Genomic DNA, 12,212 nt, shown 5'->3' on the forward strand with positions numbered 1-12,212 from the left:
GAGATGGAGAGGTGTGTACAGGTGTAGGGCGGGTGTAGTGAGATGGAGAGGTGTGTACAGGTGTAGTAGGGCGGGTGTAGTGAGATGGAGAGGTGTGTACAGGTGTAGGGCGGGTGTAGTGAGATGGAGAGGCGTGTACAGGTGTAGTAGAGCGGGTGTAGTGAGATGGAGAGGTGTGTACAGGTGTAGGGCGGGTGTAGTGAGATGGAGAGGTGTGTACAGGTGTAGTAGGGCGGGTGTAGTGAGATGGAGAGGTGTGTACAGGTGTAGGGCGGGTGTAGTGAGATGGAGAGGCGTGTACGGGTGTAGTAAGATGGCGGAAGTACTCCGTGATGACGTAGGGACGCAGAGCGTGTGACGTAGTGACGCAGAGCTCGGAGCTTCCACCATGCACCGGACTCCGGGTCGCCGCGCTTTGTCTCCGGACTCTCCGGGGTCTTTCCGGGATAGTCCTCGTTCTCGGCAGGACCGCTCTTGGTCCCGGGGTCACTCCCCCTCCCGCCGGGCCCGCTCTCCTGACAGACGAGGCCGCTCCCGCTCCAGACCCCGGCAGTCTCCGGTCTCCCCCTCCCGCCGGGCCCTCTCCCCCTCCCGCCGGGCCCTCTCCCCCTCCCGCCGGGCCCTCTCCCCCTCCCGCCGCAGCCGCTCCCCCTCCCGCCGCAGCCGCTCTCCCTCCCGCCGCAGCCGCTCTCCCTCCCGCCGCAGCCGCTCTCCTGACAGACGAGGCCGCTCTCGCTCCAGACCTGGAGGACGATCACGCTCTAAGTCCCGAGGCCGCGCAGGCCGCTCCCGCTCCAGACCCCGGCAGTCCCCGGTCTCCCCCTCCCGCCGCTCCCCTGACAGACGAGGCCGCTCCCGCTCCAGACCCCGGCAGTCCCCGGTCTCCCCCTCCCGCCGCTCCCCTGACAGACGAGGCCGCTCCAGACCCCGGCAGTCCCCGGTCTCCCGCTACCGGCGCCGCTCTCCGCAACTCGACTACCGCCATGAGGTGAGGCCCCGCCCCCGCGGATGTAGCCCCGCCTCGTCACGTGGGTTATTAATGCGTCTTACGGTTTCCAGAGCAACAAAGTCTCATGTAGAGGGGCCCTTTCTTTGGGGTATCTGTAGTCGTACACTCGGGGGTCCGGCCCTGCAGTCTGGGGGTATCTGTAGTCGTACACTCGGGGGTCCGGCCCTGCAGTCTGGGGGGTATCTGTAGTCGTACACTCGGGGGTCTGGCCCTGCAGTCTGGGGGTTATCTGTAGTCGTACACTCGGGGGTCTGGCCCTGCAGTCTGGGGCGTATCTGTAGTCGTACACTCGGGGGTCCGGCCCTGCAGTCTGGGGGGTATCTGTAGTCGTACACTCGGGGGTCTGGCCCTGCAGTCTGGGGCGTATCTGTAGTCGTACACTCGGGGGTCCGGCCCTGCAGTCTGGGGGGTATCTGTAGTCATACACTCGGGGGTCCGGCCCTGCAGTCTGGGGGGTATCTGTAGTCGTACACTCGGGGGTCCGGCTCTGCAGTCTGGGGGGTATCTGTAGTCGTACACTCGGGGGTCCGGCCCTGCAGTCTGGGGGTATCTGTAGTCGTACACTCGGGGGTCCGGCCCTGCAGTCTGGGGGGTATCTGTAGTCGTACACTCGGGGGTCCGGCCCTGCAGTCTGGGGGTATCTGTAGTCGTACACTCGGGGGTCCGGCCCTGCAGTCTGGGGGTATCTGTAGTCGTACACTCGGGGGTCTGGCCCTGCAGTCTGGGGGTATCTGTAGTCGTACACTCGGGGGTCCGGCCCTGCAGTCTGGGGGGTATCTGTAGTCGTACACTCGGGGGTCTGGCCCTGCAGTCTGGGGGTATCTGTAGTCGTACACTCGGGGGTCCGGCTCTGCAGTCTGGGGGGTATCTGTAGTCGTACACTCGGGGGTCCGGCCCTGCAGTCTGGGGGGTATCTGTAGTCGTACACTCGGGGGTCCGGCTCTGCAGTCTGGGGGGTATCTGTAGTCGTACACTCGGGGGTCCGGCCCTGCAGTCTGGGGGGTATCTGTAGTCGTACACTCGGGGGTCCGGCCCTGCAGTCTGGGGGGTATCTGTAGTCGTACACTCGGGGGTCCGGCCCTGCAGTCTGGGGGGTATCTGTAGTCGTACACTCGGGGGTCCGGCTCTGCAGTCTGGGGGGGTATCTGTAGTCGTACACTCGGGGGTCCGGCCCTGCAGTCTGGGGGGTATCTGTAGTCGTACACTCGGGGGTCCGGCCCTGCAGTCTGGGGGGTATCTGTAGTCGTACACTCGGGGGTCCGGCTCTGCAGTCTGGGGGGTATCTGTAGTCGTACACTCGGGGGTCCGGCCCTGCAGTCTGGGGGGTATCTGTAGTCGTACACTCGGGGGTCCGGCCCTGCAGTCTGGGGGGTATCTGTAGTCGTACACTCGGGGGTCCGGCCCTGCAGTCTGGGGGGTATCTGTAGTCGTACACTCGGGGGTCCGGCTCTGCAGTCTGGGGGGTATCTGTAGTCGTACACTCGGGGGTCCGGCCCTGCAGTCTGGGGGGTATCTGTAGTCGTACACTCGGGGGTCCGGCCCTGCAGTCTGGGGGGTATCTGTAGTCGTACACTCGGGGGTCCGGCTCTGCAGTCTGGGGGGGTATCTGTAGTCGTACACTCGGGGGTCCGGCCCTGCAGTCTGGGGGGTATCTGTAGTCGTACACTCGGGGGTCCGGCCCTGCAGTCTGGGGGTTATCTGTAGTCGTACACTCGGGGGTCCGGCCCTGCAGTCTGGGGGGTATCTGTAGTCGTACACTCGGGGGTCCGGCCCTGCGGTCTGGGGGGTATCTGTAGTCGTACACTCGGGGGTCCGGCTCTGCAGTCTGGGGGGTATCTGTAGTCGTACACTCGGGGGTCCGGCCCTGCAGTCTGGGGGTTATCTGTAGTCGTACACTCGGGGGTCCGGCTCTGCAGTCTGGGGGGTATCTGTAGTCGTACACTCGGGGGTCCGGCCCTGCAGTCTGGGGGGTATCTGTAGTCGTACACTCGGGGGTCCGGCCCTGCAGTCTGGGGGGTATCTGTAGTCGTACACTCGGGGGTCCGGCCCTGCAGTCTGGGGGGTATCTGTAGTCGTACACTCGGGGGACCGGCCCTGCAGTCTGGGGGTTATCTGTAGTCGTACACTCGGGGGTCCGGCCCTGCAGTCTGGGGGGTATCTGTAGTCGTACACTCGGGGGTCCGGCCCTGCAGTCTGGGGGGTATCTGTAGTCGTACACTCGGGGGTCCGGCCCTGCAGTCTGGGGGGTATCTGTAGTCGTACACTCGGGGGTCCGGCCCTGCAGTCTGGGGGTTATCTGTAGTCGTACACTCGGGGGTCCGGCCCTGCAGTCTGGGGGGTATCTGTAGTCGTACACTCGGGGGTCCGGCTCTGCAGTCTGGGGGTTATCTGTAGTCGTACACTCGGGGGTCCGGCTCTGCAGTCTGGGGGGTATCTGTAGTCGTACACTCGGGGGTCCGGCTCTGCAGTCTGGGGGGTATCTGTAGTCGTACACTCGGGGGTCTGGCCCTTCTGTCTGGAGGGCCATGTATTCGTACACTCGGGGGTCCGGCCCTGCGGTCTGGGGGGCCCTGTATTCGTACACTCGGGGGTCCGGCCCTTCTGTCTGGAGGGCCCTGTATTCGTACACTCGGGGGTCCGGCCCTGCGGGCTGGGGGGCCCTATATTCGTACACTCGGGGGTCCGGCCCTGCAGTCTGGGGGGTATCTGTAGTCGTACACTCGGGGGTCCGGCCCTGCGGTCTGGGGGGTATCTGTAGTCGTACACTCGGGGGTCCGGCCCTGCGGTCTGGGGGGTATCTGTAGTCGTACACTCGGGGGTCCGGCCCTGCGGTCTGGGGGGCCCTGTAGTCGTACACTCGGGGGTCCGGCCCTGCAGTCTGGGGGGGCCCTGTAGTCGTACACTCGGGGGTCTGGCCCTGCGGTCTGGGGGGCTCTGCTGTCATACACTCGGGGGTCCGGCCCTGCAGTCTGGGGGGGCCCTGTATTCGTACACTCGGGGGTCTGGCCCTTCTGTCTGGAGGGCCCTGTATTCGTACACTCGGGGGTCCAGCCCTTCTGTCTGGAGGGCCCTGTATTCGCACACTCGGGGGTCCGGCCCTGCGGTCTGGGGGGCCCTGTATTCGAACACTCGGGGGTCCGGCCCTGCGGTCTGGGGGGTCTTCTTGACATCATTCTGCTCTCTGATTGCCTTTCTTTTTTTTCAGCGCCGCCCCTCCCCCAGTTACCGCTCCAGTCCAGCCAGTGAGCGCCGCTCCCCGGACCACCGGCCTCTGACACAAGAACATGACAGGTAGGTCTGCTGGGACTGTGACCCTTCCCTGGTGGGGTTGTGGTGCTGGTTTGCAATGCGTCTTGGGGAATGTCCCCCCGAGGCTCCATGTTTCTCCATTTAGTGTTATATTTCCATTGTTCCGCTGCTTTCAGGAAACCATCAGCAAGGTGAGCGTTGCTCTGTCACAGGGGAGGGTGGAGGCCGCGCTGGGCGCTGTGCTGAGCACGCAGAGGAGCCGCAGCCTCGTCCCGCCAGGTCGGGGACGCTCGCTCAGTGAGGGTTGGCTGGCCGGGCTGCTACTCCCTGGCGCTCTTCTGCTGTCAGCAGTGATGGCGGCTGTGTCGCGGTCTCAGGCATCGGTCGCGGGTGCCGCTCAGGCTTTGTAGTATTGGGGGTGCTGATCACCTCTTTACCCCCTCATCAGCAGTCACTTCACACACAATGAATAGATCCTGGTTCCACGTTATACAAAATGTTTCTGTGCTGAAATAATCCTGTACCTGTGCCCCCCGCTATGTGCTGTGTAATGGGGGTGTCTGACCGTACGGAAACATTGCCGCCACAAATCACAGCTCATCGCCATGGGAGGAAACGGGACAGTTGGGGAGCGCAGCTGATTCTTTCTGTGAGGTAACACATTGCCTGTTTTATCACAGGAGCCGGTGTTTCTGCCGTGTCTCCAGCACGCTGAGCTCCTCATAAATCAGGTGAGTGAGGTGGTTGCTTCTGCTGCTGCTGAGATCGTAAGTGACTGACCTGATTTATAAGGAGCTCAGAGTGCTGGAGACGTGGCAGAAACACCTGCTCCTGTGATAGCACAGGCAGGGAAAAGTGTTACCTCACAGAATGGTCTGCTGGAGCAGTGTGCTCTGTGTAATGACTTGTTCACACCCGCTCCTGTGATAGCACAGGCAGGGAAAAGTGTTACCTCACAGAATGGTCTGCTGGAGCAGTGTGCTCTGTGTAATGACTTGTTCACACCCGCTCCTGTGATAGCACAGGCAGAGAAATGTGTTACCTCACAGAATGGTCTGCCGTAGCAGTGTGCTCTGTGTAATGACTTGTCTCTGCCCAGGAGCGGTGGTTTGTGCCGTCCATGTTCCTGCGCGGTCACACACGGCCGGGGCTCTCGTATTACCATCTTTCTTCCTGGGATGGGTTTTATTCAGTGTGTTGAATCCAGCCTGCCCTTGACATTTGCAGGTCTAATAGGTGGAGGGTCCTGTGCCTTGTCGGTGGGCACACATGATACAGGTGTATAGGGCAGTGATGGCGGCACATCCCCCACAGTGGAGGCGCGCCTGTCCCACACCCGCACGGGAGGCGCGCCTGTCCCACACCCGCACGGGAGGCGCGCCTGTCCCACACCTGCACGGGAGGCGCGCCTGTCTCACACCCGCACGGGAGGCGCGCCTGTCCCACACCCGCACGGGAGGCGCGCCTGTCCCACACCCGCACGGGAGGCGCGCCTGTCCTGGCCAGTTTCTGGGGATACAGTCTCACGTGGCAGACGTACAGGGCATGATGAGCTTTAGATACTGTCACTATGGCTTCCTACTAATCAGTGTTATTGCTGTGCGGGTAGAAGGTATACACGAGGCGTATATGCTATATCGCTGCACTGAGGACACGGATCAGAGCCACCCTCTGTACCACGGCTGCAGAGGCCACGTCTGACATTACATCATATCCATACAAGCTGATTAGCGGAGCGGAATATGGCTGTAACACACACCTGCCTGTGTGCGTGTGTATATATATATATATATGTATGTATGTATGTATGTATGTATGTAGCGCTTTCTTCTGCCCAGACTCCTCATTGACTCTGTGCTGATTGCACACTCACCGCAGTGTCAGGCTATGTGCGCACGCTGCGTTCTGCCCTGTAGAAATTTCTGCAGTGATTTGAACATCACACGAGGGCTTCAGATCGCTGCAGAAAGAGTCCATAATGAAAAAAAGCCGATTTCCTGCGCTCCAAGTGCAGCCCCTCCTATAGACAGAGCGGGGGCTGCAGGCAGAGCGCACGGAGGAAGTGACGTCACTTCTTAGAACGCGCGCTTCGGGCAGCAGCCGGAGCCCTGCGCTCTAATACGCTCTAATCTTCATAGATTGTGCTTGGGACGCAGGACGCATGCAGTTACGCTGTGGTGCACATCGCAGCGTAACTGCATGCAAATATGCAATGTGTGCACATAGCCTCATCCTGCGATTCGACCACCATCCAATATATTTAAAGGTCTGATTAAGACCACCCTGCCATTTTGGCGTCCCTGGTGGGCAGGAGAAGACAGAGGAGAATGCCTGCGATCCGGCAGCTGCAGACGGAGGATGCACGGACAGACACCGGTGTTGGTAGGAGCCTTACTTACCAGTCTGTGTCTCCATTGCCTTCTGTCCTGTAGCCGGATCTTGTGCTGTGTTATACCTAGAGATGAGCGAGTACGGTAATATCCGCAATCGCTGGACTCGTTATGAATACAGTGGTACCTCGCTTAACGAGTAACCCACTTAACGAGCAAAGCGTTCTGTAAATTTGTAACCCGCTTTACGGGAAAGCTTTGCTGTACGAGCGCAATCCTCACCGCACACACTTCCGGTTCCGTACATCCACCGTGCTCTGACCCGCACTTGCAGTCCACACAAACACGCACGCGCACACACACAGTATTATGCTCACCTTACCTTCCGTTCAACCGCCGGTCTCCTGGTTCTTGTAGTTCCCGGGTACATTGCGGCAAACTACAAGTACCATGAGGCCGGCGGTAGAACGGAAGGTAAGGTGAGCATATAATATCTGTACCTTCCGTGTCATAGCCGGCCTCCTGGGTCCTGTAGTGCACCGCTCCGCTCCACTCCAGGCATCGGCATCCATAGCAACGAAGCAGGAACTTCCTTTGTCACCGCTTGTCAAAGGCAGCGCGCTGGCCAATCAGAGGCAAGCGGCTCTGCCTTTGACGTCAGCGCTCTGGTAGGAAGTTCTGCCCTCGTCGTTATGGTTACCTGATACACGGCCCACACCGGAGAACAGCAAGTCCCAGGAGACCGGCGATGGAATGGAAGGTAAGGTGAGCATGTAATATGTGCGTGTGTGTGCGTGCTTGCGTGTGTGTGCGTGCTTGCGTGTTTGTGCGTGCTTGTGCGTGTGTGGAATGACACAATAGGGGACCAGGATGGGACATTTAACACGTTGTGGAAGGAATTGTCTGCATTGTAATGATTCCTATGGCAAACCTTGCTTTGCTGAACGAGTACCTTGGTTAACCAGCGCAGTCCCAGAACGGATTGTTCTCGTTAAGGTTCCACTGTGCTCTGTAATATTCGTTCTGAATAGCGAGTACAAGGCAAGTCACTGGGAAATACGAGTAATGTTCTGCTGGACAAGGTCTGGGCCTGAGGAGAAGGCTGCGATGGAGGGGCAAGTGATGACACTGAATGGGGAGAGCTGCAGAACGTGCTGCATAATTCCTACTTAGCTCTTCCCCAGCACTTCACAAGGCCGGCTAGGACGCGCCCGTTGGCTCGTGGCTTTCACCTGAGGGGCCTCACGTTTTGGAGGGACTGCTGTTACTTATACATTTGGGTGAATCCCTCCCTCATAGTGGAACAAATATTCCATAGCAGTTTACAATGCGCCCATTGTAGCGTTGGCCTTTACCTTCCTCCTCCTCCATGTCATTCTTCAGCCCTCCATTCATGTTTTCTGGGGCCTGCAGGTGTCAGGAAACCTGGGTTTGGTGAGGGTCCTGAGGTGGCCCAGTAACATACATGTGGAAGGGCCCGCCTCTATAAATTTTGGAGGCCCCTCTTCTGTACATTTCAGAGTGCCCTCACATTTAAGGGCAGAGACTACAGAGAAGAAGGGCAAGTGACGTGGAGTACAAGACGAGAGCGGTGACTGCAGCCTGTGCGCCTCATGGAGGACTGACCTCTGCCACCAGAAAGAAGAAAGCTGCAGTAGACACCGGATGACGAGCTCCAATATATCACCTGTGCAAGAGAGGGACAAAGGATACATGGAGCCCCCCCCCCCTCCAGGAGGGGCTGGAGAAGATCCTCCAAACGGCTCACAGATATTTATTGGCAATATTCCCCAGATTATATAGGAAGAGGAGACGTGATAATGCGGTAGTGCTTGGTCCGGTTCAGAATGTGCTGTGGCCTTCTAACAATTACTCCTGGGGCCGTGTCATAGATGCAGGAAGACAACATGACAAGGGCCCCCCATGACAAACATCTACGTAGGACTAGTGTAGCAGTTGTGGCCCTCAATTCAAGTTTCAGAGGGCCAACAGTTCATCAACACTCATTGTTAATTGCTATCGAATATGTATCCCCTATCTCAGTCACAATGTGGGACAACCCATGACCATGGTCTCCAATGACAAATATTAGTTTGGTGGGACTACTGTCCTGGTTTGTCCTCTGCACAATGTGCCTACCGTGTTTTTCCAAAAATAAGACAGTCTTGCTTTTTTGGGGGGCAAAAAAAATATGCTAGGGCTTATTTTTGGAGGAGGTCTTATTCTTGGAGAAACACAGTTGGGGGTAAGTTTACCCCCCAAAAAAACAGACCCCCCCCCCCCACTTCCCAGGAGACTCATACTCACCAGACCCGGACGTCTGCGTGGCTCCCAGGGCCTCCTGCGATCTCCGGTCGGTGCTGCACGCCGTCCTAACCTGCTGCTGGCTGACACGCACAGAAGATCCCAGACACACACAGCAGATCACACACAGACACACAGCAGATCTCTCACACACACACACACAGCAGACCACAGATATACACAGCAGATCGCAGACACACACAGCAGATCGCAGACACACACAGCAGATCGCAGACACACACAGCAGATCGCAGACACACACAGCAGATCGCAGACACACACAGCAGATCGCAGACACACACAGCAGATCGCAGACACACACAGCAGATCGCAGACACACACAGCAGATCGCAGACACACACAGCAGATCGCAGACACACACAGCAGATCGCAGACACACACAGCAGATCGCAGACACACACAGCAGATCGCAGACACACACAGCAGATCGCAGACACACACAGCAGATCGCAGACACACACAGCAGATCGCAGACACACACAGCAGATCACACACAGACACACAGCAGATCTCTCACACACACACACACACACACACACACACACAGCAGATCACAGATATACACAGCAGATCGCAGACACACACAGCAGATCGCAGACGCACACAGCAGATCGCAGACGCACACAGCGCCGATCAGAGACGCACACAGCGCCGATCAGAGACGCACACAGCGCCGATCAGAGACGCACACAGCGCCGATCAGAGACGCACACAGCGCCGATCAGAGACGCACACAGCGCCGATCAGAGACGCACACAGCGCCGATCAGAGACGCACACAGCGCCGATCAGAGACGCACACAGCGCCGATCAGAGACGCACACAGCGCCGATCAGAGACGCACACAGCGCCGATCAGAGACGCACACAGCGCCGATCAGAGACGCGCACAGCGCCGATCAGAGACGCGCACAGCGCCGATCAGAGACGCGCACACCCATCCGATCAGAGACGCGCACCCCCATCCGATCAGAGACGCGCACCCCCATCCGATCAGAGACGCGCACCCCCATCCGATCAGAGACGCGCACCCCCATCCGATCAGAGACGCGCACCCCCATCCGATCAGAGACGCGCACCCCCATCCGATCAGAGACGCGCACCCCCATCCGATCAGAGACGCGCACCCCCATCCGATCAGAGACGCGCACCCCCATCCGATCAGAGACGCGCACCCCCATCCGATCAGAGACGCGCACCCCCATCCGATCAGACGCGCACCCCCATCCGATCAGAGACGCGCACCCCCATCCGATCGCAGGCACACCCCCATCCGATCGCAGGCACACCCCCATCCGATCACAGACGCGCACCCCCATCCGATCGCAGGCACACCCCCATCCGATCACAGACGCGCACCCCCATCCGATCACAGACGCGCACCCCCATCCGATCGCAGGCACACCCCCATCCGATCGCAGGCACACCCCCATCCGATCGCAGGCACACCCCCATCCGATCGCAGGCACACCCCCATCCGATCGCAGGCACAACCCCATCCGATCGCAGGCACACCCCCATCCGATCGCAGGCACACCCCCATCCGATCGCAGGCACACCCCCATCCGATCGCAGGCACACCCCCATCCGATCGCAGGCACATCACATCCAGCACTTACGACAGCAGAGAATGAGAGCAAGTCACGTGTCCGGCCGCAGGTCCTGTTCATCGCGCTGCACCGCACTGCCTCTCAGGATTCTCCCGGTGAGAAGAGATCGGTGTCGCTGGATGAGGTGAGTGTGTGTGCGATCCGATGTGTGTGCAATCCGATGTTTGTATGTGATTTGATGTTTGTGTGCGATCTGACTGTGTGTGCGATCTGACTGTGGTGTGTGATCTGACTGTGGTGTGTGATCTGACTGTGGTGTGTGATCTGACTGTGGTGTGTGATCTGACTGTGGTGTGTGATCTGACTGTGGTGTGTGATCTGACTGTGGTGTGTGATCTGACTGTGGTGTGTGATCTGACTGTGGTGTGTGATCTGACATGTGGTGTGTGATCTGACATGTGGTGTGTGATCTGACATGTGGTGTGTGATCTGACATGTGGTGTGTGCCTGAGATGTGGTGTGTGCCTGAGATGTGGTGTGTGCCTGAGATGTGGTGTGTGCCTGAGATGTGGTGTGTGCCTGAGATGTGGTGTGTGCCTGAGATGTGGTGTGTGCCTGAGATGTGGTGTGTGCCTGAGATGTGGTGTGTGCCTGAGATGTGGTGTGTGCCTGAGATGTGGTGTGTGCCTGAGATGTGGTGTGTGCCTGAGATGTGGTGTGTGCCTGAGATGTGGTGTGTGCCTGAGATGTGGTGTGTGCCTGAGATGTGGTGTGTGCCTGAGATGTGGTGTGTGCCTGAGATGTGGTGTGTGCCTGAGATGTGGTGTGTGCCTGAGATGTGGTGTGTGCCTGAGATGTGGTGTGTGCCTGAGATGTGGTGTGTGCCTGAGATGTGGTGTGTGCCTGAGATGTGGTGTGTGCCTGAGATGTGGTGTGTGCCTGAGATGTGGTGTGTGCCTGAGATGTGGTGTGTGCCTGAGATGTGGTGTGTGCCTGAGATGTGGTGTGTGCCTGAGATGTGGTGTGTGCCTGAGATGTGGTGTGTGCCTGAGATGTGGTGTGTGCCTGAGATGTGGTGTGTGCCTGAGATGTGGTGTGTGCCTGAGATGTGGTGTGTGCCTGAGATGTGGTGTGTGCCTGAGATGTGGTGTGTGCCTGAGATGTGGTGTGTGCCTGAGATGTGGTGTGTGCCTGAGATGTGGTGTGTGCCTGAGATGTGGTGTGTGCCTGAGATGTGGTGTGTGCCTGAGATGTGGTGTGTGCCTGAGATGTGGTGTGTGCCTGAGATGTGGTGTGTGCCTGAGATGTGGTGTGTGCCTGAGATGTGGTGTGTGCCTGAGATGTGGTGTGTGCCTGAGATGTGGTGTGTGCCTGAGATGTGGTGTGTGCCTGAGATGTGGTGTGTGCCTGAGATGTGGTGTGTGCCTGAGATGTGGTGTGTGCCTGAGATGTGGTGTGTGCCTGAGATGTGGTGTGTGCCTGAGATGTGGTGTGTGCCTGAGATGTGGTGTGTGCCTGAGATGTGGTGTGTGCCTGAGATGTGGTGTGTGCCTGAGATGTGGTGTGTGCCTGAGATGTGGTGTGTGAGCTGATGTGTGTGTGTGTGTGAGCTGATGTGTGTGTGTGTGTGAGAGCTGATGTGTGTGAGAGCTGATGTGTGTGTGAGAGCTGATGTGTGTGTGAGAGCTGATGTGTGTGTGAGAGCTGATGTGTGTGTGTGTGAGCTGATGTGTGTGTGTGTGAGCTGATGT

General features: G+C 58.7%; 1 protein-coding gene across 1 annotated transcript in view; it reads left to right on the plus strand.

The window, feature by feature from the left end:
* Positions 1-368: 368 nt before the first annotated feature.
* ZNF318 (zinc finger protein 318) overlaps positions 369-12,212 on the plus strand; it is a 45,013-nt gene continuing 33,169 nt past the window's right edge. The window contains exons 1-2 of the mRNA XM_075332472.1: positions 369-988; positions 4,215-4,300. Of these exons, the coding sequence (XP_075188587.1) occupies positions 389-988; positions 4,215-4,300 (686 nt within the window). The 5' untranslated portion in view covers positions 369-388. The remainder of the gene's footprint in view (positions 989-4,214; positions 4,301-12,212) is intronic.

The sequence above is a fragment of the Anomaloglossus baeobatrachus genome, unplaced genomic scaffold, assembly GCF_048569485.1.
Source record: "Anomaloglossus baeobatrachus isolate aAnoBae1 unplaced genomic scaffold, aAnoBae1.hap1 Scaffold_3376, whole genome shotgun sequence".
Classification (NCBI taxonomy): Eukaryota; Metazoa; Chordata; class Amphibia; order Anura; family Aromobatidae; genus Anomaloglossus; species Anomaloglossus baeobatrachus.